General features: G+C 43.2%; 1 protein-coding gene and 1 long non-coding RNA gene across 6 annotated transcripts in view; one reads left to right on the top strand and one right to left on the bottom strand.

The window, feature by feature from the left end:
- LOC309373641 overlaps positions 1-24,723 on the bottom strand; it is a 102,523-nt gene that overhangs the window by 26,530 nt on the left and 51,270 nt on the right. The gene's annotated exons all lie outside the window — the stretch shown is intronic.
- MTA1 (metastasis associated 1) overlaps positions 1-24,723 on the top strand; it is a 72,777-nt gene that overhangs the window by 18,156 nt on the left and 29,898 nt on the right. For 4 of the 5 annotated variants that reach the window (XR_014170071.1, XM_081917813.1, XM_081917816.1 and 1 more), the window contains exons 4-11: positions 6,107-6,233; positions 6,361-6,424; positions 9,783-9,900; positions 11,980-12,082; positions 17,108-17,207; positions 18,459-18,647; positions 20,856-20,930; positions 22,315-22,373. Coding sequence is in view for 4 of the 5 variants with exons in the window: in XM_081917813.1 (XP_081773939.1) it covers positions 6,107-6,233; positions 6,361-6,424; positions 9,783-9,900; positions 11,980-12,082; positions 17,108-17,207; positions 18,459-18,647; positions 20,856-20,930; positions 22,315-22,373 (835 nt within the window). In the remaining variant the exon portion in view is untranslated. Of the gene's footprint in view, positions 1-6,080; positions 6,234-6,360; positions 6,425-9,782; positions 9,901-11,979; positions 12,083-17,107; positions 17,208-18,458; positions 18,648-20,855; positions 20,931-22,314; positions 22,374-24,723 lie in introns of all 5 variants that reach the window. The other variant, XM_081917814.1, reaches the window with a different exon arrangement.

The following is a 24,723-nucleotide window of genomic DNA, read 5'->3' as shown; positions in this document are numbered from 1 at the left end:
AGTAATTCGCAGCTGCAACCGTGGGTTCATGGGCAATATAAGTCAGCTGCTAGGCGCTTCATCATCTCTGCTTGGGATAGAAAAATAAGTTCCTTTCATGTCCACCAATGCTGGCACAGCATGAGGAGTGACGCACGTAGTTTCTTGTCCAAAGGTGAACCTGTCAGTTCTCTTTTAGTCAGTGGCAGCCGCCACTACTGCTCACATGCAGGGAGGCAAACCTTGTTCCGTAGTGGTTAATTTTTCAGACAAATAGGCTATGGGTTGGTCATCAACAGGGTCTAACAATTACCTTGATAAAATTACCTGGATAAAAACATATTTTGCCATGTGCAAATGGCTTTAGATACCTACTAGGTCCACAAATCACCATATAGCATATATTCAACACACACACAAAAACGACAATTTGAGCCCAACAAAGGACTGCTGGACATCCAAAGGGCCCCATTACCTCATTAATGCCTTCTGTTTCTTCGGCCAATTCCCATCCCTGTACTCTGCTGCCCTCAGGACCAATGGCGCTACGCCCACTTTATCGCTATATGATCTTATATACTGAAACACCCTTTTGTACTGTCCTTTTGTCTACTTCACCTCCTTTTCTTAAGTCCTTTCTAAATTATTCAATCCCAACATCATTATTTTTTTTTCCCTTCTCTCTCTCTCTCTCTCTCTCTCTCTCGTTTGTGTGTGACACTGACACAAAGATGAAGTACATTAACAAGGTAGCACAGGTTATCTGGTATCTGAAATCATTCACACAAACAGAAAGCTTAAAAACACAAAAAAGCGTACCAGATGCTGGCTCTCTTCTCCAGGGTTAAATGTGATTGTAGCATATACACACAAATTGCAAGCAGAAATTAAATCACAAAAGAATGAGATCCTCTTGGAAGGTAGCATATTACCGTGATTACCCTTCCTTTGCCTTTTAAGATATGCTTCTGTTTTAAATTCTTTCTGCAGAATATTTACTGCGAAAGGGTGTTCTGTTGGGCTGCATTTGAAAGTTGATTGAACTTTTGAATAAACTGTAGGACAGTCCTTCCCAGTTTTCCCTATTATTATCTATTATTTATCTGCAAATAATTAAATCCTTGATATACATATTCATGTACTTAATTGATTAGGGTACAGCAATAGGTTAAGTTCCACCTGCTGTATGGCTCAATTTTCTTATAAGAAAACATCTGATGACAGTCAGAAAGGGTATTCCTATTAAACAGGAGGAATAAGCAACTCATGCTGACTAAATATAAACTCATTTCTGCATCTGTATATTACACACAGAAGGAGACAGAGTGCAGCTCAACTCTTTAACACCACCTTTTTTTTGGCATATCTATTTAATTCAATCCCATGTAGAGCAGATGGGGGGGGGGGTTGAGAGAGCAGGTACCAAGACACTGTTTAGGGGAAAGGTTCCTGCTTGTTCCTTTTCATAATGTGAAACTAAATATCTGACCTAGAGCACTAGGAACATTTTAGAGAACACCACATAGAAGGCTATGACAGCATACAAGCAGCCCTGATAAGAAGTGCCTGATAACTTCCATATTTGAAACCACAAAGAAAGTCACAAACCACAAACAAACGAATACAGGCAGTGGGGCCTCTTGCTTGGTGTTATTTGCTTTATGAATTAAGTCCCAGTTTCTCAATACACACTTGCTATTCACCCCAACACTCTTCCTACATGGATTCACACATTCATGAATTCAGTTCGGCCAGTGTTCACATCATCCTGTTTTACTTAGCATTTTGGTTTGAAGACCCAAGTTCCACCTTCTCTGCACTTGTTGCAAGATTGTATATTATTAAACAATAAAAGGCACAATTTTCCAAGAGAACATATGTCTTGGAGTTGCATATAATCCCCACCAGGCGTCAGAAACTGGCAGATATTACTCGGAAATTTCAAAATTAATGCCCAGATAATTCATATCTTTTCCCCCTGGGTGGTCGCAAATATAAACTTGAAAGTCTTTTGATACATTCATATAAAAGTTCATTTACACCTTACATACTTCAGATAGAAATGGTTCTGGAAAAGTGCAGTTACAATCAGAACACAAAATTCTTCCTCTTCCAATTATTCACCATGGTTCAGTAGCATACCAGTGATTAGTTCATTGTACATACTTTCTCCATTTACTTTAATACATCAATTTGCATGCAAACATTAAAAATCACTTTTCCTTCAAAGGAACCATACATAAGGTAACTTTGTTCAATATTGCCTTTCACCCAAGGGAAACCTAGGAGGAATCACCTACTGGGTAACTGTATCAATAAGCATCGAGGTATTTGTCTATCAACAACTTAATTCTGCTGTCACTAATGCATTTGACAACTTTGGAGGTTCAATCAACACGAAGAGCTTCAGTATCTCCTACTCATCATATAAGATGTTTGTTTTGGAACACTTTCCACAGCCAAATGTGAACAGGGAAATAAAAATTATTTTGCCTAAGACTTCTCCTGGCATGTACACTCAGAGCCATCTCAATTTTCAATTAATAGATGTCCAAGGAGTATCTTTCATGGGAGGGACATACTAAAAAAAAGCACAAACAACATTCCAGGTCCCTACTCTTGCTGTTAATTTATGGATGGTTAGCTGTCCAGCCAGTCAAAAAGAGGGCTGTTCCATATTCTTAGTTCTTAATTCAGAATTCTTTAAAAGCTGGTTTTACTCATGAAAACTTCAACCAAGAATCTTAGTGTGGATCACTCCACATATCCATGTAGGACTGTGACTAAGGTGTGTTGCTGGTCACACAGCCTCTAACTATTCGGCTTTTACTATATTTAGTAAATTCTCTCTGAATAAAAAGAATTTACTTTCTCAATAATAGCATATTATTGCTCATATAATTAGCTGTATTAATTACTCTCAATAATAGCATATGAATATATTAATTTCAGTGATACTAATCAGCATAAAACACTCAATTGTCTTTACAACCCATTACCCAACCTTTCTCCTGTTCCAACATCCTCACTTCTCTACCCTCTACCTCTCACCTTTTCTACTTCCCTCTACCTTCTCCAGCCCAGACCACTACTTCACCTTCTGCATACATCTCTCTTCAAAAGAAGAGCCTTCTCCGACAGACCACTACTTCACCTTCATACAATTGTTCATCCCTTTTACAAATAAAAGTATTATACGCATTTCAAAAATATAAAGGTAGTGCAAAAATCAATTTTGGTTGAATTTAAATATTGCTATGCAATATTTGGTAATTTGTAATTTTCCTTAGTGTTCTCTGTCCCCATTTTAACCTGGTTTCCAGACTCCACCAAGGGCTGCATAGCATCTTTGTTTCTGTGTTAAAAAACAGAGACACTGCAAGGGGGATGATTTACTGCTTTGTCCCCTGTAACCCTCTCACTTTTCTTCTCATCTGTCTGAACATGGGATGGGGGGGTTAAAACCCCATCCCTTTTGACAACACTACCTTTTTCCATACATTTGTACATTTTTACTTTTGATCAACATTTAACAAGCGGTTTCTAAATCCACCAGGGTACCTTATGCAACAGAGTCAATAAGAAACAATCTTATTAACAAAAACATCTTAACATACCAGGTAGCTCAAAGCACAGTGAATTGATGACATTCAAATTCTGAAACCAGTACATGATTATATTAGTAATTGAAACCTTCCCACCTTTATCATGAAAATATAAAATTTGACCTCATTAACAACTCATGTCACTTTTAATGTTAAAGACCAAATAATCCTACCCCTTTTTTTAAATACTTGTACTCTGCAAGATTCTAGGTGTTTTAAGGTCTGTTTCCCAACCCCCTAAGACACAGCACAGTAGATGTGGCAGAATTGAGAACCCCTTCATGCAGGGTTCTATTCCTGCCTCTGCAGAGCACATACCCCCTTTTTCCCCGGACCCCACGTGTTGGCAATACAATACAAGCCAACTGGACGCACCTATGCTGGTTACTGCCAGAATACAGAAAGGAGCTTAAAGGGTTTTTTTTTTCAACTGTAGCTTGACATTTCCAATTGTCCAAAAAGAACAAAGACTGCTAGGGGGTCGGTTTACTTTTCCTTTCTTTTCTTTTTTTTCTTTTTCTTTCCCTTAACCTCTGGGACACTCCGTCCACCTAACGTTGTTTCCCACTCAGTCACCTTTCTCCGCGTCCTGTCATTGGCCTAGACGGACTCGCATCGCTAGGAACCGCACCTTACAAGGACCACACTTCGCTTCGTCAGTGGCTCTGAGCCTCAACGTCTCATCCACTCAAAACATTCACTGGAGTGTCCCCATACACAAATAAATACACATACATACAAACCCCATACACATACAAACCCCATGCACCTCCCCAATCCCCTTTACCCACAAACTTCCCAAGACCGGTGGCACTTTACTGCTCTTCTACCGGCAAACCAGCGGCACACTACTGCTCTCTACTGGCTAAACCCAGCGGCACTTTACTGCTCCTACTGGGCGGGGCTGATCAAACCCCTGACCCCCACAAAACAAGCTGTGGAGCCTGGGTACCCTTCTCCCGTGCAGCTGCTGTCTTTCTTCCGTCTCTGCTGCGTCTCCACTCAGGTACGGGGTGGGGGGCTCCCCCTAGAAAATGTAGGGTGCGCGCTTGGAGCCACCAACGCCGACCGAGCTGTTCGCTGAGCAGTGACGCCCCGGTCCTTCGTCCTTGTCCTCAGAGAACACGGATTCCCGGCCAACGCACCAAGAAATGTAGCCTTATTAGAGTTCACCGATTGGGTCTGCGTTGCTCCGGGACAGGAGGAAGGAAGTCAAAATGACACCGAGGTTGTTTCAAAGAAAGAGTTTATTCTGCTCTCCGGATAGCAGAAGGCACTTGCATGGTGAGTCCACAGCAAGTACAAAGAAATGACAGGTTTCATGCAGTTTATATATCCTCCAGGCACCCTCTCCCTCCTCCCCTAGGAGCCCAACCACGTCGGCATACGTACACAGGTTGACATCACATATGTTCCTGCTCTGGTACTCTCAGCCATAAAGGGATCGTCCTTCCTGTACTTCTGACCATAAAAGGATATTCCTGTTCCTACTCCTATCTTGGAGCAAGAGGTCACTACTTCCGAGAACATGCTCTGGCGTTAGTCCCAGACTTGGGTCTCTGCATCATTTGTGTTCAGAACATAAGATATGTCTGTGTCTGTTCTACTGGTAGAGTCAAGGCCAGTCTTGCCGTCAAACTGATAAGGGAGAGCGCTGTGTTCTTGTTTTGCATTTGCTCAATGGCTGAAGTTTATGCATTTTAGCTAAGGAGAAATGGGGATTTTGGTGCAGTTTAAAAACTGCCTGCACAGTCAGTTTTTGGGTTTTGGAAACCCATTCCTTCAATGTCACTGTTGTTTCTCTCTTCTGAAATGTTCACCATTATGCTCTCAGTCTGCCTTCCATGCTCCAAGTCTTGGATCTCTTCACATCCTTTACATATAATGCTACTCCTCCCTTCCTGTTTGGTCTATTCCTTTTGATAGGTTATACCCATCTCAATTTCCATATCCCTGCTAAACTGACAGGACTTGCTTCTGAGTAAACTTGCATGGGGTTAGACTGTGCATGCGTAGATCTGTCACAGTGTCTACATGTCTGACAGCTTGGTGCCACAGCAGCTGCAATGAAGCTGTAGGCAACTACTATGCTTTCAATAAGTCCTAGAAAAAGTGGTGAAATAGGATTTCTGTTGAAAGTGGTTGGGCTCTAGGCCTTAGCAGCTGCTTGATTATGTCAACTTCTGAGGCCTCCTCTGGTGTAGTGAATGACATCAACCTTTTGGGCATGTCCTAGCCCAGTAACCATGAGACCAAGGTAGTTCACAAATTATGCAGTGAGTTCACTAATTCTATTTTCTTTGCAATCCTAGCATGCACATCCAAATCATGACCTGAAGCAGGAGATAACAGGGTTGCATCTTTAAAAAAAATAAAGTTTGCCATATAGCAGTGTTCTGTTACAAGAATGATCTGATGCTATGCTGGGTAGTTAAATTTAAATGTAAAAATTGCATCTGGCAGTGCATTGAAGTACTATTTCAACCATCTTCACAGATTAATGTTATTTCATCTTCAACTAGGAGAAATGGAAGAAGAGATGGAAAACCCAGAAAAGATTGATTTACCAGAGAAACAGAAACATCAACTGCGACACCGAGAACTGTTTCTCTCACGTCAGCTGGAATCCTTACCAGCCACTCATATTAGGTGTGGACTGAATAATTAGATTTTTTGTGTAATGGTTTTTAATAAACCTAAGAACATATTTGTATTTTACGTAATGAGGCATTCCAAATGCCCTTTTTCCTCATCTTATTTTTCTTTCTTTTTTTAGAGGCAAATGCAGTGTTACACTCTTAAATGAAACAGAATCCCTTAAATCCTATCTGGAACGTGAGGTAGGCACATATATGAAACTGAAAATCTTCCAAGTTGTTTTGCCACACTTGTTTAAAGCACTTGTCCAATGTTAAAAAGGTAAAGGACCCCTGGCAGTTAAGACCAGTCGCGAACGACTGGGGTTGCAGTGCTCAACTCGCTTTACAGGCCGAGGGAGCCGACGTTTGTCCACAGACAGTTTTTCTGGGTCATGTGGCCCTAGGCTCAGGACCAAATGGCATGCTCCACCTTCCTCCTTGATTTCCTGGTTCATAGCACTTTGCTGTGGCATCCAAACTGCACCAACTGTGGCGTGTGCAAATCATAGCTTGCCTCTAAACCAGAGTTAGAAACAATGGTTTGAAGGTGGCTTCTGCCTTTCTAAAAAAGCAAACCGTAGTTTGTTCGATTCAGATGTAATGGCAAACCGTGGTTTGTTTCAAACCAGGAAGTTGTGGCGGAGCACAATGTGCAGTGGCTTCTGGGAGCACAATGACCAAGTCATGCTCTACAATAATGCTTTGAAGTGGGACAATATTATCACCATCTTGGGATCGTACTTTGAAGAAATACCACCTAATTTACAGGTGGGCATGGCTGGGAGTTCTCTAGTGTATTTCACTTTTTGTAAAATATACAGTTCTAAGATACTACTTTCGTCTTTTCTGAGGCTTCAGGAGATGTGACGGGGCTTCTGTAAACGTTTAGACTCCCATGCAATTTGTTTCGGCATTAACTTCTTAGTGCTGCATATGAAGGCAATTCTTTAAATAGTACATTTGGCAATTCATGAACATCTCTGGTACAGTGGTGCCTCGCAAGACGAAATTAATTCGTTCCGCAAGTCTCTTCGTCTTGCGAGTTTTTCGTCTTGCGATGCACGGTTTTCCATAGGAATGCATTGAAAATCAATTAATGCGTTCCTATGGAAACCGCCTTCCCCCGACCTCTTCTGGCAGGCGGCATTTTAAAATCGCCCGGGACAGCGGAGGACTTCTCCGCTGTCCGGGGCGATTTAAAAGCCCCTGGGAAGGCAGGCAGGGGGGACAAAGACTTTTGCCCCCCGCCTGCCTTCAGAAGATGTCCAGGACAGGCTTCGCGGACCTCTCCGCAAGCAGCGGGAGCACTCCTTGCGGAGAGTTGCCAGCGCGCCCAGGCTTCGCGGCCCCGCCGCCGGGCTTCGGGACATCGTTCCGAAGCCGGGCGGCGGGGGGAGGCTTTCCCGCCCCGCCGCCCGGCTTCGGGACATCGTTCCGATGCCGGGCGGCGGGGGGAGGCTTTCTCGCCCCGCCGCCCGGCATCGGGACGATGCCCCGAAGCTGGGCGGCGGGGGGAGGCGTTCCTGCCCCGCTGCCCGGCATCGGGACGATGCCCCGAAGCCGGGCGGCGGGGGAAGGCTTTCCCGCCCCGCCGCCCAGCTTCGGGACATCGTTCCGATGCCGGGCGGCGGGGGGAGGCTTTCTCGCCCCGCCGCCCGGCATCGGGATGATGCCCTGATGCCGGGCGGCGGGGGGAGGCTTCAAAAGCCGTCCGGGGGCTTTTAAATCGCCCCGGACAGTCCCAGGACCTCTTCCCAAGGCGGGCGGGGGGGGCAAAAGTCTTTGCCCCCCCTGCCTGCCTTCAAAAGCCGTCCGGGATAGCGCGAAGCGCTTCCCTGCTATCCCGGACCGCTTTTAAAATGCTGGCGGTGGGGAGCAAAGCCTTTCGCCCCCGCCGGCCTTCCTGGACCTCTTCTGAAGTCCGGAGGGGGGAAAAAGGCTTTGCTCCCCACCGCCAGCATTTAAAAAAAGGTCCCCGAGATTTCCCTATGGGCTTTCGTCTTGCGATGCAAGCCCATAGGGAAAATCGTCTAGCGAAGCGTCGCAAAAACCAAAAAACCCTTTCGTCTTGCGGGTTTTTCGTCTTGCGAGGCATTCGTCTTGCAGGGCACCACTGTATATTTGGTATATTCATGAACATGTCTTAGAAATCAGTCTGCAAATGGACCGATTTGGTGTCCTAAGTAAAGGTAAAGGTACCCCTGCCCATACGGGCCAGTCTTGACAGACTCTGGGGTTGTGCGCCCATCTCACTTAAGAGGCCAGGGGCCAGCGCTGTCCGGAGACACTTCCGGGTCACGTGGCCAGCGTGACATCGCTGCTCTGGCGAGCCAGAGCTGCACACGGAAACGCCGTTTACCTTCCCACTGGTAAGCGGTCCCTATTTATCTACTTGCACCCGGAGGTGCTTTCGAACTGCTAGGTTGGCAGGTGCTGGGACCGAATGACGGGAGCGCACCCCGCCGCAGGGATTCGAACCGCCGACCTTTCGATCGGCAAGTCCTAGGCGCTGAGGCTTTAACCCACAGCGCCACCTGCGTCCCCCAACGCAGGTGTCCTAAGTACTTTAACTTAAAGGTGAGGCTTCATGAGGAAGGAAGTTCTCTAAGATGAAAAAGTGAGCAAGGTTTATGCCTTGTCTAGAGGTGAGAGGGATTTTTCCATAACACAATGTGGAAATACGAAGTGATCAGAGGTAGGGGACACGATGTAGAAGGGACAGAGTTAAGGAGCAAATAAGAGGTTGTCTGCAAAACTAAATAAGGAACTTTAGTGCCAAGTGCAAAACTGGAGTGCCACAATGTCATGGCAAATCCTAACCTGAAGAAATGGAAAAGAACAACCTGTTGATTAGGTGCCAAATAGAAGTGTGTGCCTATGTTGGCAAATGGAGCAGGTGTCGAAGCATTTGTATCCTACTGCTTCTCTCCATAAATGAGAGTCAATTTAATTCATTGATGATAGTAGCTAGGCATGCTTGCCCAAGCATGCTCTGCACAACCACCCGTAGAGTGAAGTTTGAGGAACCAAGAAATGGAGAAGCAAGCTCAGGGGAGCCAGCAAGACTGTGTAACTCCACAATATTCTGCAATTTTTCTGCTATTAAACGCCAGGTAGAACTCATCATTTTTGGTCAAATGGTTTTCTGGTGCCTAGCGAATCTAAACTCCTCCTGTCAACACTGTTATCTCATTCACCCATTGAGATTGCACAGCTATTTCTAGCTGACTCCAAACATGGAACAGGTAGCATTTCTGAGAATGCTATCTTGGAGAGCCTGGATTGGAACATCCTGCCTAGCAACTTAAATTTTACTTTCACAATACACACCTGCATTTCCCAATGTATTTGGTGCACATTGCTGACTCCTTCCTAAAATGATAATTTGTAAAAGATAATTTTTATTTATTTCATAAGTACATACTTTATATGCATTTGATTTCTCACCACCAGGTTTTCTGTTGTCATTTGATGGTGCAAAAATTGTTAGGAGTGGCTCTATAGTCACAATTCAAGTTGTTGGGAATGCTATAATTTTTACTTCCCTTCCTGTCCCCAGGACTTCTTTTTTTATTCACTAGTATATGATCCACAGCAGAAGACTCTTCTAGCTGATAAAGGAGAGATCAGAGTTGGAAACAAATACCAGGCTGATGTAACAGACTTACTGAAGGAAGGTAGTTTTATTTCTGTATAAATCCATAAAGAATTCATGTTGTGTTGTGGAAGGTTTTGGAAACTGTGGGGCTCAAAGTTTTTTGTTTGAGGAACTGCAGAATGCTTTCACAGCCTCTATATCCCATGATGTGTTACACTAACTAGTCCTTTCATGCTGTCCAAACATACCGTATTTTTCGCTCTATAGGACGCACCTTGTTTTAGAGGGGGAGAACAGGAAAAAAAATTCTCCCCCTCTCTGTTCAGTGCCCCTTCAGCAAAGCGGCAGGAGAAACGGAGCCCCTTCCATTTCTCCTCCCGCTTGGCTGAAGGGGCAGTGCGCAGCTCTCCCTCTCTGCTGAAGCCAGGAGAGTCTTGCTCTCCTGGCTTCAGCAAAAGGAACCCGCTGCGCTCCGCAGGCTTCAGGTTCCTTTTGCTGAAGCCGGGAGAGCAAGACTCTCCTGGCTTCAGCAAAAGGAACCTGAAGCCTGCGGAGCGCAGCGGGAACTTGCACTGTGCTCCAAAGGCTTCAGGCGGCTATCCTTGAAGCCTGGAGAGTGAGAGGGTTCGGTGCGCACCAACCCCTCTCACTCTCCAGGCTTCAGCGATAGCAACACGAAGCCTCCGGAGTGTGGAGGGAGCGCTCCCTCTGCGCTTTGGAGGCTTCGCGTTGCTATCGCTGAAGCCAAGGAGCCTGCATTCGCTCCATAGGACACACACACATTTCCCCTTAATTTTTGGAGGGAAAAAAGTGCCTCCAATAGAGCAAAAAATATGGTACATAGTTTCTGTAATGATACTTGATCTTGGTTTACCTCTGTTAAAATATTTTTACTGTATAGTGTTTTTCTAAAATGTTTCACAGCAGCTTCCAGCATTTTAAAATAATTCCGGAATAAGAAACACAGACATTTAAAATTCAGATTCAACTTTACACTAAGCTTAAATCTGAAAAATTCAGAATAAATTATATGAAACACTTAAAAAACACAAAAAACTTTTGGACTGGAGGACATTCAGTTAATAGGATGGCACCTCCCACTGGACAGGATTTTTTTTTGTTTTGCCTGCACTTCCGGGGGGAGGAGCCACCCCACCCTCCAGATTTTCCCTGCCTCTAGTCAGGTCGGTTGGGTCCTGTGTTCTAGGCAGAATTTAGCATTTGTTTACTCTTTGAAATGGTTTTTGTTTTGTCTTTATGCTTTTCTGCCCTGCCTTAAATCCTCTTCTGTGTACGTTGCTTATCTGTCTTCTTGATCTTAATAATAATAATAATAATATCATCATTGTTAGGTTAAAGAAGGGTGTCCTTTCTTTAGCTTCCTTTTCCTATAAGTCTGCAAATCTGCAGTTTTTTTTCATGTGGGTTTCTTTCCTTTTTACCAGCGTGAGACTTTCTCTGGTGGCACCTAGCACCCGGGCCTCACAGGCAATGGAGCTATCACAGAGAGTTCGCTAACTCAGCCTTCCTGTCAGAAGGGTTCTTTTGACTTCTCCCCCCTTGTGTTATCAGCCAGCAGTTTTTTGTGAATGAGGGGAGGACGTGACGCATCACAGTCTTAAATTCATCTCTGCTGCACAAGAGGAGGAGAGAGACAAATCAGTAACACTCCTGCATTCTCCCTCTCGGAGGACTTTACTATTCTGCAAAGTTCATTGCTCCAATAGCATGCTTGCCTTTGTTGTCATTCTCCTTGGCAGGCTGGAGTGGGATCTCATTTAAGAGATCAGCAGGTGTGATCAGCTTTTTGTGTGTGTGTGGGAGCTGCCATGTTTTGTTCACTTTGAGCAGGAGATACCTAATGGTTCCGTATTTCCAAAGCTTTTGTATACATGTGAATTAAGTGCCTTCTTTGGGGAAATGGGGCTGGCATATGACTTGCTGGATGGTTGGATGTGTACTTTTCACTCATGTTATTCGGCGGGAGGTAAACTCTTCTTGGCAATACTACAAAAGAGACAACCGTAGCATTTTCCACCAGTGAATGTTAAATGTTTTCTGTAGTTTCCAAGATTTGTGGAAGGCAAGCTCCTCATCAGCACGCTATTTGTTTTGCCAGATTGCCTAGGAAAACCCTTTTTTATTTGAATTTGTTTAGGTGAAGATGATGGCAGAGACCAATCAAAACTTGAAACAAAAGTTTGGGAAGCATTTAATCCACTAATAGACAAACAGATAGATCAATTCCTTGTCGTAGCACGGTAAGGAGAAAAACATCACAATTTGCGTCTTAATCTGGTTATTCCCCCGCTTGCTGATTATACTGTTCCCCTAAACAAATGCTTGCTGTTTGTCAAACATCATTATGGTAATTATAATCTTAATGTTTATATACCATTGTTTTGGGATTGAGTCATTCATTAGCAATGATTTGATTTGCTAGTAAAGCAGATAATTCACTGATCTCTTCCACTGTGTCCCCAAATGTTCAGTAAGTTTGCACAAGGGCTTTCTGCATACTAAGGCCATGTCCTGATCGTTACTGATACAGTCAACATTAATAATGTCTTCATTGCAAGCTTTTTGGAAGTTGTTACTGAGTTTTAAATGTATGGCTTGTAGTACTTGCATGCATCGGATTGGGTGGTGCGGATACTGCCCACATGGAGGAATTAATATAGGTATAGTGGTAGGTAACAAACATTGCAAATGATACTTGACTGAAGGAGGCAAATTTTCATTCTTCAACTTGCTGCTGTTCTAAAACCATTTGTGAATGGAAATCCTCGCAATAGCAGATATTTGCTCTGACCTTTCCTGATTCCATTGATTTGAAAGACTGGTAGTGGTTTTTCTGTATCCTTCATGCAAGTGTGAACATTCAGTTAGCAATAGTTTTCAGGTGTGTGGCATATGAAATAATTAGAAGGAAAGGAGATGGGAGTTGCAGTCGGGCCCGAGACAAGGAAGTAGCATATAGATGTAAAGCTAGATGTTTGGAGAACTGTCTTGAGGGCATTCATCTGATACAGTTCTCCTGTCCCTTGTTGTTGGCTTCTGTCATTGGCTTTATAGAGCATTGTCCTTGTATGGCATAAGATTGATATGTGCTTTGAAGAGCATGGGCACCATGAGCATCACATAGGTCCTTGGAGGAAAACAAACAAATGTTAGCAAATGGTACTTGGACAGAAAAGTGTATTCATCAGTTGCTAGTACCTTTTTTGGATTCCCTGATGGCAATTCAACTTGCTCTAGGCATAGGCCTCTAGTAAGGTTTAAACATGCGATAGGTGCCTTATTCCACATTTAGGCACTGATTTTGTATATTCTCACTTCTTAAACTGTGATTTTCTTCAGGTTTCAAGCTCATGAAAATGAATTTCATCAACTTGGGGGAACTAAATGTGCATATGAGGTTACATGAGATAAATAAGCAGAGGTCCTCCTTTTTCCTCTGGTAGTGTAAACAAAAAGGTCAAGGTGTACATCCTGTACAGATCTCATTGCCACAAACAGTGAATGTCAGAGAAGTCATTTTGCCACTCCGGCAAGTAGTGTGTATAAGCCATCATACTGGAAGACAAGATGACGGTTTTGAATTAAAATTTTGGCCAATATTTCAGTCCGCCACCCGGGTTAGAAACCAACGTTGTATGAACTAAGGTGATAGTCATACTGGATTCAAAGAATTTATGGTCACATTACACAATTCTTCATTATTACATAACCAAAAGATGTGCAAAATTGCTACATCAGTTGTGTTCTGTTTTCAGATTACTTTGACATGAAAACCTCAGATGGAGCTGATAAAAGACTCACACTTAAGCAAATGTTTCGGTGGAGCTGCTGGCAGCAGGGAGTCCAGCAAAGCAGAGGAGGTAACGACTTGTAATCTACGAACCTACATCAAAACATAAATATGCCTGCTAGAAATGTGCACATAGGCAATCATTTAACACAGGACAGTTGCTGAAATTGGCACATTTCTGGCATTCCGACTCTCATGCTAGTTATTCATCCCTGATAAAGCACAGAGTATATTGACTTCACTTGTGCGTTCTTCCTCAAGTTATGGAAGTAGTATGAAAATCAATGGGAGATGCAGCAAGAGTTGTATAGCCGCATTCCTTCTTGTTTTGCAGACATCATTTCTAAATGCAACAGCTTTGTTGCATTGATTCGTTGTTCGATAGCATCAGAATCTCATTCTTTTCTTGGACTGAGCAGCCACACAATGAAGTTATCAAAATAGGCCATGCATAGTGGCGCAATACTACTTTCAAAATATCGGTGTAATCTCTTCTGAAAAGAATAGAAGTTTGGAGGTGGCAGAGATCTGAGCAATCTCACACAATACAACACAGGCAACACCCAATTTGTGCGGGGGTTGCGTTCCAGGTCATTGTGTGCAGTGGCAGAGACTTACAACCCACCCCATTCTGGCCCCGCCCCCTTTTCCTGCCACTTCTGGGTTTGCGGTGATGCGCATGTGCACGGTTGCGCATGCTTTGAATGTGCGCAAAACGGTTGTTGCCTGTACAATGCCGGATTAGTCATTATGGCACTGCTGTTGCCTGAGGCAGTTGTTTCATATCATACAATGGCTGCCCTAGTGGGATTCCAGCTGGATGACTGTGAGAGTGTTTGTTTTGAGCTCATTTGATATATATTTAAAATGTTGCAATTGACTCAGCAGTCCTAATGGCTGGGTATTGAGCATATTTGCCTTATCTTCTTTTACATTAACACAAAAGGGTTTTATTTTGTTGGGAGCAGTCCAGAGTGGCATATAAATAATTAAATTAATTAAAATTAATCTCTATTAACTGCAAGATACAAGTTTCTGGCTGGGAGTCCATAGTCGTGCAGAGTCTTTTGGAGTTTTAAGTTCTGAAAACCAATATAGCACGCGGATATTCATCATCTCAATAACTTTTCTGGCTTACCCTGAGGATGAGCTAAGCACCTAGATTTTGAATAAAATAGGTAAGGGTCCACCCTCTCTTCCACCCTGAAGTAAGAGGGCATTGAAGGACAGAGCGGAAGAGCCTGAGGCTATGAGAAAAGCACTTCAGAGAAGCCCTCTGTGTTTATACCCTGCAGTCGCAGGTCTTACTATACAAGGGTACAAGAAACAGGGAGCACCACTTGTATCTGAAAATGTTTCACATGTTAGACAATGAAGACAAAATAAAATTACAAGCTCCTACCCCCGAGGGATGCAGTAGCTGGCAATGAACGTACATCTCAATCTTCAGCCGCCAGTCTTTTCTATATTGACTACAGGGGTGCAGCGCAAGAGGCTAATTGGGGAGAATGTGTCATTAACCTGGCCATGGAGATGGCTTTGGCTGAAAAGGCACCAGCTACTGGTAGGATGCAAGCAGTGGAGCGAAGGGAGCTATTAGATGATCTCATGTTAAAACAGGTAAATGAGCTGCCAAAGTGCCATACTCAAGAAAACGAGACTTCCCTACCTAGAGTGGAGCAGAGGGAGGAGAAAGACATTAACTGACTATTTCAATGGACCAAGTATATCACAAAGGAAGAGGAAGTATTAGAATGTATTCAATATACTGGATGAAAATTCTAGAAGAGTGTCAGAAGCCTGTAAGGAAATGTGGCACCAAAAAAAAGGAATAAAGTCTCTATATATGATCAACATACCTCTGTCTCTCCCCCAGCAAAAGTTGATAAGGAAACGGCAATGCAAGATCCCTGGTTTGGTGTTTGAAAAGGGCATAGAATTGAGAACTATCTCAACCGCTGTCACAGCTGTCAAGTCTACAATATTACGCTGATTGGGATTTACAGCTAATATGTCAAAACAGGGCTTTTGTATCTACCCAAAACAAAGTGGGCTGCTCTCCCAGAGTGAACAGAATCTTGTCTAATCGATATATCACAACCAGCAATCACTGGCTTATATATGACTATCCAAGTGGTGGTGTTCTGCCGGCACAACTTTCCTATTTCTCACAGTTTGGAAGATTAGCAGCAGAAGAATTGTATTTATTTGGTGCTTAAACAGTGGTTGCCGTGTAGCAAGTCTGAAGCTTTTGCTTTTCAAGGGATGTCTAACACCTTCATCTTTCAAGTACATTGTTCAGACTGTACACACTTTCAGTGTAAAATAGCCCCGTTAGCTCACGTCTTCTTGCACAATCTCCACATGCAGATAAAAACATACAACTTCTACTTGTTCTTCCTGCCTTGATTAAGATGATAATGTGCCTCCCATTCTTCCCTATCAACTGGTATTGCACTGAATGAATCAAATGACACTTTTAACTGCCTTTATAGCAAGCTGCTGGAGGTATTTTTTTCCGCTTGATAATGCTTGTGCTTTTTTCACTTGATGATGAAGAAGGGGTTTCACTTTCAACTTGTACCTTGTATGAATTTCTTAGTGATCTCTAAATGTGCGTAAAATAATTGTAGCAAAACCACGGGCCATTGAGGCTTTTGAAATGTTGCACTGTTGGATTAAAACACCGTGAAAGCTGATGGAAAATACATTTATAGGAAGTGTTGATTTCAGCAGCTGTCCTTTGTTAAGCAGATTCCTAGTTTTCATTAGTACAATTCCAGCAGGTATGCTGAGCCTGGTGGTTGACTGTGAGCGTACATCACTGACACCATTATGCATGTTGTAGATTCTGAGTCGTAGCTCCCATGGTTCACTGGACTCAGCGATGCTACATGACACATGGCGTTTGCTAAAGAGTGGTGAGGGCAAGTTTCGTACTGACAACCTGCATTTCAATGTTTTCCTTCTGAGGGAATCTCAAATAGAATAAAGCTGATGTAGCAAATTTTCATCCTTTTGGGGTATGCAAAAATGAATAATAAAAAAACATTTGCAGCAGCCATCTGCGAACTCAGTATAGCTGTGATGATGGACACGATTTCTCTTCTTGGTTCCTACAATGTTGACTTTGTCATCTAAATAAGTTCCTAACCTGATGAGGGAGTGAGCTGAAACATGGCGTTTGTGACATCTGTCTTAGATTCCGGTACACACACTACCTATTTCCCCCTGATAAAGGTCGACAGTTTTCTGCGGTGACAAAATCGAGAGGGGGTGGGCAACGGTCACTTCTATGTCTGGGGAAACTGTGTATTATCATTGAAGTCAATGAAAATGTAGCAAAAATGCTTTTTTTCCTCGTATAAATAAATGATACATGCCAAATTGTTTTTGAAAGTGCTTGCTGTAAACTTTCTTCGCTTTGTGTGTGTTTTCTTGCATGGAAAGACAACCTTCTCTTCATTTTTTTTAGCTCTGTGGGTACATTTGCTCGCGCTCTAGACTGCAGCAGTTCTGTTCGGCAGCCAAGCTTACACATGAGTGCTGCAGCAGCATCTAGGGATATCACACTGGTAAGAATTTAAGAAAATAAATCCTAATGCTGGATTTTCGGTTAAAAGTAATACAGTGGTGCCTCGCAAGACGAAATTAATCCGTTCCTTGAGGCCCTTCGTATAGCGGTTTTTTCGTCTTGCGAAGCAAGCCCATTGACAGCTTAGCGGATTAGCGCTACAGCTGTCAAGCGGCTTCCAGCGATCAGCTGTCAAGCGGCTTATCAGCGGAACAGCTGATAAGCAGCTTAGCGGCTTAAGAAAAGGGCGAAAAAAGCGGAAAAAACCCGTGGGGGATGCAAGATTTTTTTCGTCTTGCGAAGCAACCCCATAGGGGAATTCGTTTTGCGAAGCGCCTCCAAAACGGAAAACCCTTTCGTCTAGCGGGTTTTTCGTCTTGCGAGGCGTTCGTCTTGCGGGGCACCACTGTACCTCTATAGCATAATGGCAAAAAGAGAGTAATATATCAGATTGAAAACACTGGAAGAGTCCTGAAGCATTTTACATTGGTGTTGTTTGTGTGCTTAAGAGACAGTTCTGTTAGGAGCCAATTGGAGCTGTGAATCTATAACACACACACAAAATCTAGCATGTACATGGTAAATTTTAAGCTCGTGATCATTTACAATGCTTAATTAAATGATTTGTATGACTGATGTGGAGTTTATTGATTCGGAAGGGGTTTCCTCTACCATTTCAACAGAATTTAACCCCTACTCATTGGTGTTCACCGGGTGATTAAATCCTGTCCAGTTGGGCAGTTCAGTGCAAACCATTGAACCACTGCTCCAATGAAGGTTTCTTCCTTAGTTTAAGAATTACCTTGCCCATGTTAAAACGGGGGGGGGGGGGGGCTTTGTTTTAGCAGCAACTTTGGAGTCCTGACCAGATGTCATTGTGACGTTGGGTGATTTCCCCACCCACCTGTCAAATTTGGTAAGGATTTGATCTGTGGAGCCAAAAATATTCCTCATGCCAGCATTAGAGGATAATAATAATAATAATAATAATAATAATAATAATAATAATAATAATAATAAATAATAATAATAATTCTTCCAGCAGCATTACCCTGCCCATCTGTCTGGGTTTCCTCGGCTACTCTGGGTGGCTTCAGCATATATAAAAACATAATAAAACATCAAACAGCCCCCTGATATGTATCAGTCCCCTAGTTTCATTCATAGCTTTTTATTTTGAAATGTGTTGCATTTTTTAAAATGTATTGGGAACTTCTTTTTTTACACTTTGTATTTGGTTTGTTTTATGTAGTTCCATGCCATGGATACTTTGCACAAAAACATCTATGACATTTCCAAGGCAATTTCTGCCCTTGTGCCCCAGGGTGGGCCTGTCTTGTGCAGGGATGAGATGGAGGAATGGTCTGCTTCTGAGGCAAATCTCTTTGAAGAAGCCCTTGAAAAATATGGAAAGGATTTTACTGATATTCAGCAAGATTTTGTAAGTAGGCAAACGGCATTGCACATCTAGAAAATCATGGACAGCATTCTCCAGTTAAAGAAATTAGGGCGGTATTCCTCTAAAAACGTGTGTAAGCAGAACATCTTCCATTTGTGCAGTGGCAAATTCTCTTCCCCATGTGTCCCATGACATTTCCAAATTGCTGGTATAGTTTAGGGATACTGAGCTACATGCTTGGGGGATAAGGCAAATGCTGTGGACATAGCACATCTTGATTTAAGTAAGGCTTTTGACAACGCCCCCCATGATATTCTTGCAAGGAAGTAGGTAAAATGTGAGCTTGACAATGTAACTGTTAGGTAGATTTGTAGCTGGTTGACTGACTTAACCCAAAGAGTACGCATTAATGGTTCATCCTCAAACTGAAAAAAAGTTAGAAGTAGCATGCTGCAGGGTTCTGTCCTGGGTTCATTGTTGTTCAGCGTCTTTATAAATGACTTGAAGGAAGGATTTGAGGGGCTGCTCATCGAATTTGCAGATGACACCAGACTGGGAGGGGTAGCTAATGTCACAGAAGACGGAATCATAATTCAAAATAACCTTAACAGATTGGAGAACTAGGCCCAAACTAACAGAATGAGTTTCACTAGGGACAAATGTAAGCTTCTGCACTTAGGAAGGAAGAATCAGCTGTACAAATATAAGATGGAAGACTCCTGGCTTACCAGTAGTACATATGAAAAGGATATAGGGACCACAAGCTTAGCATGAGTCAACAGTGTGATGCAGCAGCAAAGAAAGCTAATGCCATTCTAGGTTGCATCAACAGAAGTCTAGTGTCCAGATCAAGGGAAGTAATAGTACCACTCTATTCTCCCTTGGTCAAACCACACTTGGAATACTGTGTCCAATTCTGAGCACCACAATTTAACTCATAGAATCCTGAAATCCCCCTGCGATGCAGGAATCTCAACTAAAGCATCCATGACAGATGGCTATTCAACCTCTGTTTAGAAACCTCCAAAGAAGGAAAGGTTTGTCTCGCCATCTTCTGGAAGGTGTGCAGAGGAGGGCGGCCAAGATGATCAAGGGTCTGGAAACAGTTGAAGGAGCTGGATATGTTTCGCCTAGAAAAGAGGAGACTGAGAAGAGCTATGAGAGCCATCCTCAAATATCTAAAGGGCTGTCACATGGAAGATGGAGCTAGTTTGTTTTCTCCTGCTCTGGAGGGTAGGACTCCGACCAATGGCTTCAAGGTACAAGAAACGACTAAACATCAGGAAAAACTTTCTGACAGTAAGAAGAAGAAGAGGGGGAGGAGTTTGGATTTGATATCCCGCTTTATCACTACCCGAAGGAGTCTCAAAGCAGCTAACATTCTCCTTTCCCTTCCTCCCTCATAACAAACACTCTGTGAGGTGAGTGGGGCTGAGAGATTTCAGAGAAGTGTGACTGGCCCAAGGTCACCCAGCAGCTGCATGTGGAAGAGCGGAGACGCGAACCCGGTTCCCCAGATTACAAGTCCACTGCTCTTAACCACTGCACCACACTGGCTCTCAGTTGGTGTCCGACAGTGGAAAGGTCTTCCTAGGGAGATAGTGGACTCTCCTTCCTTGGAGGTTTTTAAACAGGTTGGATGGCCATCTATCAGGGATGCTTTAGTTGAGATTCCTGCATTGCAGAGGGTTGGACTGGATGAACCTCGGGGTCATTTCCAGCTCTTAAGATTTTAGGATTCTGTGAGTTCTGGTACCATTTTCCCAGCTGGAAATGCATTGTGAAAAGCCAATGGTGATCAAGGCTTTAAAGGTTTAGTCTTAGGAGGCTGGAACAGATTAGACATTGTACTTGTTTCTAACATCATCTGGAACATTGTGCCTGAGGCATGTTGGAAATCATACGACTATGTGTGAGATGCAGCCCACAGGGCCTCCATACTGGGACTGAAACCACCCCAGTTTGGCTCTGCAGTACATCCTTGCACAGCAACTAGGTTGATAAAAACAGCTTTTACTGGTGTTTTTTAAGCCTAATTGCAACATGGGGAAGGTGAAGGGGGGTGTACAAAGCTAGATAAAGAAGAGTTAACTCACTTCTTCAACATCTAGCTTTGTGGCAGTTGGGTAGCTATATGCTTGGGAACTTCTGAGTTCTGACTTTTTGCTGTTAAAGTCTTTTTTGTTCCCAGGATGATGTAGATTTGACACCTCATGGGCTTTTTTTGGTTTTGTTTATACGTGTTCTTAGCTTCCATGGAAGTCCTTAACCAGCATAATTGAGTACTACTATATGTGGAAAACAACAGATCGATATGTTCAGCAGGTAAGAACAATGTAGTTACATTTCTCAAAACAGATGCTTCTAACTTCTAATTGCAATCTATTGTAGTAGTCATTATAATCCTATATACTCAGTTTTGCTGACATTTGATGAATGATTTGAAACTTGTAACTCCTTTTTGAGTGGGTGAACATGACTGCCAGATGTCTCATTAAGGTATTATTGTATGGATTGACTTTGGGTGGATCTCTCCAACTCAGAGATCTCTTCTGGAAAAAGCATAGGAGGGTCATTTGCCATTGAGACTAACAAAAAACTATTGTGTTCAGTATGTTTTTAATTAGCTGTTTCTTACCTATTTTCTTATTATTGAAACTTCGTAATGGAATTCGATATTTTCCCACTGTCTTAGCAGATAAATTATTTGAAGTCTTATGGTTACATGTGTCTTTAGGAACATGCATATACCGTATTTTTTGCTCTACAATATGCACTTTTCCCCTCCTAAAAAGTAGGAGGAAATGTGTGTGCGTCTTATGGAGCGAATGCAGGCTGCATTGCTTTTGCTGAAGCCAGAATAGCAAGAGGGATAGCCGCGCAAAGCCTCTTCAACAACATTTGATTCAGATTTTTTTTTCTTGTTTTCCTCCTCTAAAAACTAGGTGCGTCTTATAGAGTGAAAAATACGGTATACCTGATCTACACATGAACCCCCAAGCACAGTGTAGTGTAATGGTTAGAGTTTTGGACCTGGGAGACCAGGGTTTGAATCCCCACTCAGCCATGAAGCTCACTGGGTGACCCTGGGCCAGTCACCATCTCTTAGCCTAACCTACATCACATTCTTGTTGTGAGGATGAAATCATAGAATTGTGGAGTTTGAAGTTTTATGCAGGGGTCTCAAATGAAGCATCCCTGACAGATGACAATCCAACCTCTGCTTAAAAACCTCCAAGGAAGGAGAGTCCACAACCTCCAGAGGGAGACAGTTCCACTGTCAAGCTGCTCTTAATATCAGAAAGTTCTTCCTGATGTTTAGTCAAGAGTCCCCATTCTTGTAACTTCTACCTTCTGTGATCTTACATGCATTGCCTTAACTAAGTGGTGTGCAATTGGTTCAGTTTCTTTGCAGGGCTCTAGCCATGATTAAAATCTGTTGCTTTAATTTCTTATGGTATGAATTCATTTCTTTAATGTACTGATTAATATTTTCAGCCCTGCTGATCAGTAATATTCAGAAACTACTTTATAAATCCATGATGCTAACATAAAGGGATGAACTGCCGCCCTTGTTCCCTCAAGGTGAATTGACTTTTTGTATACCTAGAGAGGTATTTGTTGAGAACAGGAAAAATGTATCAGATTTAGTTATAGTTTGTATGGATTGCTTTTATGTTCTAATTTTATTTTATTGTATTGTATTCAGAAAAGGTTGAAAGCTGCGGAAGCAGAAAGCAAGCTAAAGCAAGTATATATTCCTAATTAGTAAGTGCCTGTTATTATATATATATTTACATTTATTTACATTTATTTATATTTATAGATGGAATGAAAACATTATAGCCATTCTTACTTGTCTTGCAAACTTATGCATCTGAATTTTTTACCACGAAATAGATGTTACATTCTCTAACAGGGCAATCCAATGCATGCCTACTCTGAAGCAAGTCTTATTTTCTTCAAGGGGTCATAGTCCCATGGATATGTGTACAGGACCGCAGCATAAATTTTGTAATGTTTGTTTCTGCTAAAAAGCTACACTTGTCTCAAAACCTCAACCAAAACAGCTTTGATTCTCCTAAGGATCCCAAGATGGATTGTACATACGCAGGCTATCATCTCTTGTGAGACAGGGCATTGTATTTGTTCTGTACTAAATTGAAAATGAAGCTATGGTTAGAGAGAGGAAAACAAATTTTTGATCCATTGCTGTGCGTGGGTGAGGGTGTCTTCATCCCGTCCCAGATGTGCACAGGGATGGGCTGCGTTTGCGACAGTGGCTTCACATTTTAAACCACTAATGTGAACATTCTATTAGAGATTCAAGTAGGTGGCCGTGTTGGCCTGACGCAGTCGAAATAAAATAAGAAAATAAGAAAATTGTCCAGTAGCGCCTTAGAGACCAACTAAGTTTGTTCTGGGTATGCACACTTCTTCAGATACCCGAAGAAGTATGCATGCACACGAAAGCTTATACCCAGAAAAAACTTACTGTATTTTTCACCCTATAGGACGCACTCCCCCCCCCAAAAAAAAATGAAGGGGAAATGTGTGTATGTCCTATGGGGCGAATGCAGGCTTTCGCTGAAGCCTGGAGAGCGAGAGGGGTCGGTGCGCACCAACCCCTCTCGCTCTCCAGGCTTCAGGAAGCTCTCCGCAAGCCTTGGGAGCCTGGTGCAACTTCCTGCCGGGCTCCCAAGGCCTGTGGACAGCAGCCTGCAGCCCGAAGCCTGGGGCGCGCTGAGCAGCATGCCCCGGGCTTCGGGCAGATATCCACAAGCCTGGGGAGACCTGCGGGAGTTCCTGCCGGGCTCCCAAGGCTTGCGGATAGCAGCCTGTACTGGGGGCTGGGGTTGGGGGAAGCTCAGGCTTCCCCCACCCCAGCCCCACGCCTGGGGGAAAAAAATTATTCCCCCCCTTTATTCCCCCCCCCAAAAAAAACTAGGTGCGCCCTATGGGCCGGTGCGCCCTATAGGGCGAAAAATACGGTAGTTGGTCTCAAAGGTGCTACTGGACATTTTTTAAAATTTTTTTATACTATTAGAGAAGAGCATAAGGAAGGACTGCTCTTCTCTCGTTCTCCCTTACTCTCATGCAGGGCTACAAAGGCAGACACCAGCCAGAAGCTCTTGACCTTTGGGAAGGGAAAAGAGGAAGAAATAAGCAGGAAAATAACTCGGAAGGGGAAAAGGTATCCAGGAACTTCTGGCACGTTCGGGCTGTTACAGGCTCAGACATTGAATACATTAGAAAAGAATGGAGTGGCTCTAGAATGATGGTTTCCAAACACACAAAGCTTGTTTTAAAAAGCCTAGTGCTGTCCTCCATGAATTTAATCCTCTTTTAAAGCCATTGGTGGTCAGTTCCACAGTTTAACTAGGTGCTGCACAAAGAAGTATTCATGTCAAGCTCACTGATCAGTAGTTACCTGGTTCTTCTTTCCCCCTTTTTGAAGATGGCTCAGAGCCTAGGGAATTGGTGGTGGGACACAGGAGAGGTCAGAGGGAGAGACTTGTGGGGAGGAGCTGGACGTTGAAGGAGCAACAGGGTTTAGTGGGCAGGAAGAGACAGGGAGCAGCAGTTCAGACTCCGAGGCTGAAGCAGAGGAGGGAAGTCAAGAGGCTGTAGAAGAATCCATGGAGTCTCCCCCTCCTGCTGTGACAAGCTCCCCTTCCCCTTGGTATCCCAAGAACGCGCAGAATGATGAGGAGGACAGAACAGAGGCCAGAGGTGCACAGACACAGCTTGAGACTGCTTGGGAAACATCTGGGAGAGGAGAAGCCTTAGAAAGGATGGAAGGCAGGGACCTTCAGTCCTGGCAACTGCTCCATAGGGGCAAGACCTGCTGGGGAGCGTTGCTGAGTTTGATGCCGTTTCCTTGAATAAAGAGTCAATTTCACTGACAGCAGAGCCCTATGTCTTTTGTACTCACCTCCGTCTGACTCCAGCACTGACAGTTATTATTTCTTCAAAACTAAAACTCAAATTCAGGAATGAAGATAGCTATTGGTTTTTCTGTAAATTGTTGATCTTCTGTCGCTGCTTGAAAAACAGATCATGTATTTAATATGCTATAATGTAACATTGGTGCAGTGTTTACTATATATTTCTTTAT

This window comes from Podarcis melisellensis (genome assembly GCF_964234715.1).
Source record: "Podarcis melisellensis genome assembly, chromosome: 7".
Taxonomy (NCBI): domain Eukaryota; kingdom Metazoa; phylum Chordata; class Lepidosauria; order Squamata; family Lacertidae; genus Podarcis; species Podarcis melisellensis.
This window is presented reverse-complemented; position numbering and strand designations above follow the sequence as displayed.